The following is a 7016-nucleotide window of genomic DNA, read 5'->3' on the forward strand; positions in this document are numbered from 1 at the left end:
GTTAGTAGTGTTAAAAAGATTGGTAATGAAAGTCAATGGTAAAAAAAAAAAAATTACCTTGTTTTTCATTGAGTTTAAAGCTCAAAGTATCTTGCGATGTTGTCAAGTTTCAAAATGTTACATCAAAAAACACCTGTCAATCACCAATCTCTCCACTAATAGTATATGATGGCATCATAACCAATGGTGGCACTAAACTATCCACCAATTATACAACTCATTTTTCTCTACTCACCACGATGTAAATGTTCTTTCTCCACTTTTCACAAGGAATGTATATTAAGGTGGATACAAGAAAAATAGCACCAAACAAAATAGCAAACCACACAAGGCCATATAGCCACTTTCACTACTCTTGCTCCATGTCATTACCACCTCCTAAGCCAACACTTGCTGATCACTACAACTTCATTGTTGACACCTCTTAAATCACCACCCTCCTAGTCATTGCCACCACCTCCTAGTAACCATCTTCCCATGCCCTAACCCCTTTCACATCTTGACTATTTGCTTTGACACAATATTCTTCTTTTGCATTTACAAATTTAAGTATCAGAGGATCTTCTATAACAATAAATAACTTGTTTTCACAGCTGAATGTGAGAGTTACCTCATCAACCTACTAGACCAGTAGTCAAGCAAGTCACTTGTCATTCCATAAACTCAAGGAACAATTATGGTAGAACATGTCCAATATAGCAATATTTTCACAACTTCATCAGAAACATAAACAATTTATTTTATTTTTTTGTAATAAGAAAAATTCTAAAAACAAATGATGTGAAGTTATCGTAGCTATCATCAAAGGAAAATACAGTGTTATTGTTGAGCCGATAGTTATTTTAGCTATTTTTGATCAAAAGTAAGCCCAATCCAATGATGTGAGGTATGTTTCCTAGAACCCCATCTCCATTCCTATATAGGCATTAACTATTGTGATCTTTCAGGGATTTGTCGGGTCTCTGTCAAGGTGAAGGATTTTTCCATTCATAATTTATCATGAATTTAACCCCTTCTTTTCAAAGAAAACTTCTCTAAAACTATTTATTGGGTAGGTGTCAAGTTATTGATATGAAATGGATAGAAAAAAAAAATACACATTTCAAACGTAGATGATTATTATAAAAGATTTTCTTTTTTGAAAATCCAGACCCAGAAAACAGATGGAATTCTAGAATTCTTCAGTTCAAAGAGCTTTCTCGATTTGGTTTGAAAGGAAAGGACTTTTTCCATTAATGGTCTCCTCGTCTTGATTGACATCTTTTGCACAGATGGTAGATGGCATCCACCTGAGCCACCATCAATCTGGCTGTCGGTGTTTGGGTGAAACGTTTTGATTCCAAACATTTAATGTAATAATTTGAGGGTGTTTGTATAAATTATTTCCATTCAATGATTGTCTATGAAAACTAAAATAAAAATATTTGCAGGTTTAATTTCAAATTACAAAGTGAGATTAAAAGGTCATACATTCACTAGGAATTCAAAACTTGACTGTTTCTCTCTCTCTCTCTCTGCTACAGGTTTCTGAATTTGCTCAACTATCACAACAGCATAATTCTTCAATTCAGTTCAAAATTTGACCTTGGTGCAGAGAAAAGCCACAGTACAAGGACTTCTAAATGTGTAGCCGAACACACATGAGATGTTTTTTCGAACAATGGCCACCTGATTAAGGGTTACTGGCCACAATGTGAACCTCCCTCATGTTTCGTGGATAACAAGTACCAATATTTGTCTTATAAGGTGTTTTTTGCATTTTTTTTCTTGCAAATGGAGGCATTTAGGTAGTGAAATTAACATGTTGATGCAGTGTCTGATCTAAAATAATCAAGAAAAGGCAGAACTGACATGAATCGAGCAACTTAAAATTCCAAACGACAACGGTTCTTTACAGACATTACATATGACAAGCAAATGCTGTATTAAGGAATACCAAAGTGAAAAACTGAAAATAACATCTATCTATCTACAGTTATAAGGGCTCAAGAAACAAACCCAGAACGTCTTTGTGTGGTTGCTTTTAGACTTGTGTTTACAGTGTGCAATAACCTAAATAAAATGCTTGATGCTATTAAGCTGTAGCATGAAATAGAGCAACTGACTCCAACTTAATAGAACTTAAAGCTCTAGTCCAATGCTTAGGAGCTGCCTTCATTTAACGACCATCAGCAGACGTGAAGGACTCAGCAAACCCAGCTGGTCTTGTCGGAATACTGCTCTTGCTGTCATTAAGACTGGTATAACTTAGCCCAGTGCTTTCTCCATCCTGCCAAGCTTTTAACATCTCTGGAAGTGGAAGGCTGTAGTCGATGCCAGAAAAGTCCTCGGATTCGTCGTTAATTGGTTTCCATTTCTCAACAAGGGGTGCCAACACATTCACTGCATGACCCATATCAGGCCGGTGGTTTGGTTCCCTCAAAGTGCAATGCCCAGCCAATTCAGCTATTGTGTAGATGCTCTCAAAAATCTCTTCACTGGCATTAAGAGTAGGGTCAATGGCAGTCATAAGCTTCTCTTTGCTTGATTTGATTTTCCAAAACCACTCAGCCAAGTATCGGCTTTCCTCAGAGCGCTCCTCATCAAGGGCTGTTAACCCGGTCAAAAGTTCCATTAACACCACTCCATAGCTGAACACATCAGCTTTGGTTGTTATCTTCCCCATAACTGTGAGAATAAAGAAGTAAGAGCAGCAGTCAATTCAACCTTCTAATTGTTGGTGTTATCTTCGAAATTAAATCCAAAAAAACCACCAATCACCACAAATGTTATGTATTAATGATCTGCAAATTTCTCAAGCAATTCTACAGTGTAGACTAAAGGAAGATATACAAAGATCGCACGCACTTACCATTTTTACTTTTAGCCGTAAAAAATAACTATTTGATAAATCCATATATTAATGTGATTCCACGTGGGTTCTTTTTGATGATTTAAGATACATATCAAAAGTTATCAATCACAATAAGATAAATCAGAAATGACTGCATAACCATCATATCTTCCAATAAATCATGAGAAAAAGATTTTAAAGGGCAATACAAGTAGAAATGTTTTACAAAGATCAGTCAACAGAATGTTTGGAGCACACAAAAGGAGGGAAACATGTTTTATGAATATGATTAATGAGCACTACATGTTTCTGTTCTACATATCATTAACATCATTATCGCATTCTTATTGATAACAGGGTTGAATAAGCTCATTCCACTAAGAAGGATATCAATTACCAATGTGATGTATTGGGAAAAAGCTTGTCAGTAACTGCATCATAGCCAAACAGTTGAAAGGGGACAAAAAGTAGTAGTTCTGGGCATTTCACAGCAGATGTTTTAACCAAGACTTTATATTATATGAACAAATGAGGCACGACTGGAAAACCATAAAAATCTTACTGAACCGAGCAATGCTTCTTAGTTTCAGTTAAATTAGCTTCTTTCTAATTCTAAATAAACCTTGTTCCATGCCCATAATAAGAATTTGGAAAACACTTACCAGCATATTCAGGTGCAAGGTAGCCAAAGGTTCCAGCAAGTCTCGTCACAACAGACTTCTCTCCGTCTGGAGCAAGTTTCACCAACCCGAAATCAGAAACCTTGGCACGGAAATCATCACCTAGAAGAATGTTGGAAGATTTGAGATCTCGGTGAATAAATGTTTGTCGAGCCAGACCGTGAAGATATTCCATCCCCCGGGCCACATCCAATGCAATACTCAACCTTCTTGTCCAAGATAGAGGCTCCAAGTTTAATTTCTTCCAATGGAAAAGATGCATGCTTAAAGCACCTTCTGACATATACTCGTAGACAAGAAGCCTTTCATTGCCTTCGATAGAATAACCAAGAAGAGAAACCAGATGACGATGCCGAACTTTAGAAAGAACAGCAATCTCAGCCTGAAATTCATCCACAGCTTTACCGCTCACCACTCCGGCCTCCATTCTCTTAACAGCTATTTTTGTCCCATCTTCCAATTCACCCTTGTAGACAGTTCCAAATCCACCAGAGCCAAGCTGATTTTTTTGGGCAAAATTATCGGTCACCTTGCGAAGAACTTGGAAAGATATAATAACACTTCCAGCCTCAATTACACGGGAATTTTCAGTCAGACTACTTGTATTACTGACAGAACTAGTTCCAGTTTGAGTGGACAAGCTTCCAGTGATGTTGTTGGAAACTGCAATCTTGACAAAATTTTCTGAATCAGATGGATCTCTGGGGTGAACCACAATGGAACAAGGAGGATTTGAAGTTTCTTTTTTCTTCTTAAAGCAAGAATATAGACACAAAGCAATCAACACAACAGCCAGCAATGAACCGGCTAAAATTCCACCCACAATTACTAGTTTGGTTCTTTCAAATTGTCTTTTAGTTTGGGCTGGAACTTTTGTCGAAGTAGACTGATTAGCGCGTGAGCTTGAAGTTGGAGAAGGCGGACTAGAAGGCATAGTGAATGGTGAAGGCTGTGCACTGCCTGGTGGAGAATTCTGTGGTGGAGAATTCTGTGGCGGAGAACTCTCTGGTGGAGTGAAACTCACAGGAGGTGGGCTGCTAGCAGGGGCGGGGGATTGCTGACTCTGATTCCCACCAACCAGAAGAGGATTTCCATCAACAACAAGCTTCACGCTATTCCGAAACTTGGGCAAAGGAGGACCTAGATTGTTTTCACTGACATCGAACAATCTCAAAGACTTCAAGTTTGTCAAATTGCTGGGAATTGTGCCCTCTATATCGTTTCCTCCAAGTCCAATTTGAACCAGTGAATCTAATTTTGCAATTGAAGGATTAAGGGTGCCAGTAAGATTACGTCTAGGCAGATTTATAACAGAAACCTTTGAATTATAATCACAATTCAATCCCAACCATGGCCCATGACATGGATCATTACCAGACCACTGAGGAGCAATATTTGAAGGATAATTCACTCCACCAAGAAAATCCAAAAGTGCATAAACTTCTGGGGCGCATTCAACTCCAGGTTTAGATTGACAAAAAAGATTGGAGTCATAAGAAACCTTACCAGCCTTGAACACTGGCACTGGACCCATTAGCTGATTATTGTTCAAGTCCAAATTCTCCAGCTGCATATCTGCCAAGCTCTGAGGAATATAACCGACAAGTTTGTTTCTGTTGAGATTAAGATCTCTCAACAAAGACAAATCTCCAATTTTCTCAGGTATTGTTCCAGAGAAAGAATTCCCATGAAGCCATAATTTTGACAATGATGTCATGTTCGCAATAACATCAATTGAACCACTCATGCCCCCTCCTTCTTGATTATTCAGAAGCAAAATTGACATCAAAGATTGCCCAAAACTTGAAGGAATTTCACCAGACAATCTGTTGTAAGAAAGTTCTAGATTACTAAGAGATGGCATGCTGCCTAGAAAATCAGGCAGTGGACCAGCCAAATTGCACGAAGACACTGAAAAATTCGTCAACTGAACAGAACTTGCCAGTTCACTGGGCAGAGACCATCCTGTACTCTCATTCAAACGATTGCCATCCAAGGCCAGAACCGCTATGCTACCAAGTCCCTCGAAGAAATCAGATGGGATAGTGTCAAAATTATTGCCATTCAAGAAAGCATATACCAGTTCAGACAGTCCTTTAAAGGTGGGTAGTTTTCCATTGAAGTTGTTTCTTTGAAGCCCTATATTGTAAAGTTTTGAGAGCTGGTTGAAATTTTGAGGGAGGGGTCCTTTAAGACCCATATTTTGGACCTGAATTTGTGTGACTCTGCCATTCGAACAGAAAACGTGAGGCCATGAAGGAGGGCCACAAGGATCGTTACCCTTGGCTGGCCATTTGAGAAGCTCTGGATTTTCCAATCCATTCTGGAAATCTAACAAGATCTTAAGGTCATTGGGATCCGTAAAACTATAACAAAATGTAACGAAACCCAACAAAAAACATACAAAGTTGCAAAGCTTCATACTTTCACCTCCCATTATCAAATCACCTTACTAAAAGAACGAAACTCACCCTCCCAATGTACCTTATAATCCCAAATAAAAACTAAGACTTTCAAATGTCAATTACCATAAAAGGATGTAAACAACATGATCCAGGTGCAAAAAATTAAGATTTGTTTCAAAAGTTTTTGAAGAGAACAAGAAATGGAAGTAGAAAGGGGATTAGATTTTGAAAGAGAGTGGAGATGACGAAGAAAAGGAAATCGTGCCCAAAACAGATTGAGATAAAGAAAAGTACGTTAGCCTATCATCCACTACTTTAGGGTTTTTTATTATTAGCTAAATCTTCGAACAGCCAGACCTAAAAAGTGTAGTAGTACACCAGTCACCACCATCACTGACACTCTCCCCAACCCTTTCTTGATCTCCTATTTTAGCAAAAGGTGACGTAATAATAATAATAATATTTTGTTTTCCAGTGCTAAAAGAAATGGCAATATTACCCTCAAAAGGTGGCAGCTCAGAAGATAATGCCAGTCGGTGCATGTAATCACAGGATCCAGAAAAATATTTTCTGAACAATACTAATGTGAGAAAAAAAAAATCTTGTTAAACATTTTGCAGTGTCATGATTATAATAACTATATATTTTTTAATCTTTCTATAATATAAAACATGTGGGCCCTAGGCTAGGGAGCTTATGAAGCCAAGAAGCTCGATGTCGGTAAATGGAAGCTTAAAAAATCTCTTGGGATTAATGAGGAGCGGGTCTAAATATGGATGACTAAACTACTTTTATTATTAATTTAAAGTTAAAAAAAATATCAAATTATTTTAAAAATATTTTAAAAATACATAAATAAACTGGCTGTTTGTGTTGTCTCGTGTCGTTTCGTGTCGGTTGAATGTTGACAGCATTCACTTGCTCTTGTATTGTTTTTGTTCACTGCTTCCTTGTATCCAGGAATTTATAAACTCCCAAGTTTGCCCCCCATAGAAGACTTTGTTAACTTTCTGCTTTTTTTTTTTTTTCAAAGTATTAGTCTATTTACAAGGTATTATATATATATATATAAAACCACTCCCTCCTCTCCTCCTCTCA

The 7016-nt window shown here is 37.5% G+C and overlaps 1 protein-coding gene across 1 annotated transcript; it reads right to left on the reverse strand.

Annotated features, from left to right (window-relative positions):
• Positions 1-1847: 1847 nt before the first annotated feature.
• Positions 1848-6321, reverse strand: LOC118053807 (receptor protein kinase TMK1). Its single transcript, XM_035065187.2, has 2 exons — positions 3496-6321; positions 1848-2667 (listed from the first exon to the last, which is right to left on the reverse strand). Exons 1-2 carry the CDS (start codon positions 5948-5950, stop codon positions 2159-2161), a joined length of 2964 nt encoding a protein of 987 aa, XP_034921078.1. The 5' UTR covers positions 5951-6321; the 3' UTR covers positions 1848-2158.
• Positions 6322-7016: the final 695 nt, after the last annotated feature.

Source organism: Populus alba, chromosome 9, assembly GCF_005239225.2.
Source record: "Populus alba chromosome 9, ASM523922v2, whole genome shotgun sequence".
Classification (NCBI taxonomy): Eukaryota; Viridiplantae; Streptophyta; class Magnoliopsida; order Malpighiales; family Salicaceae; genus Populus; species Populus alba.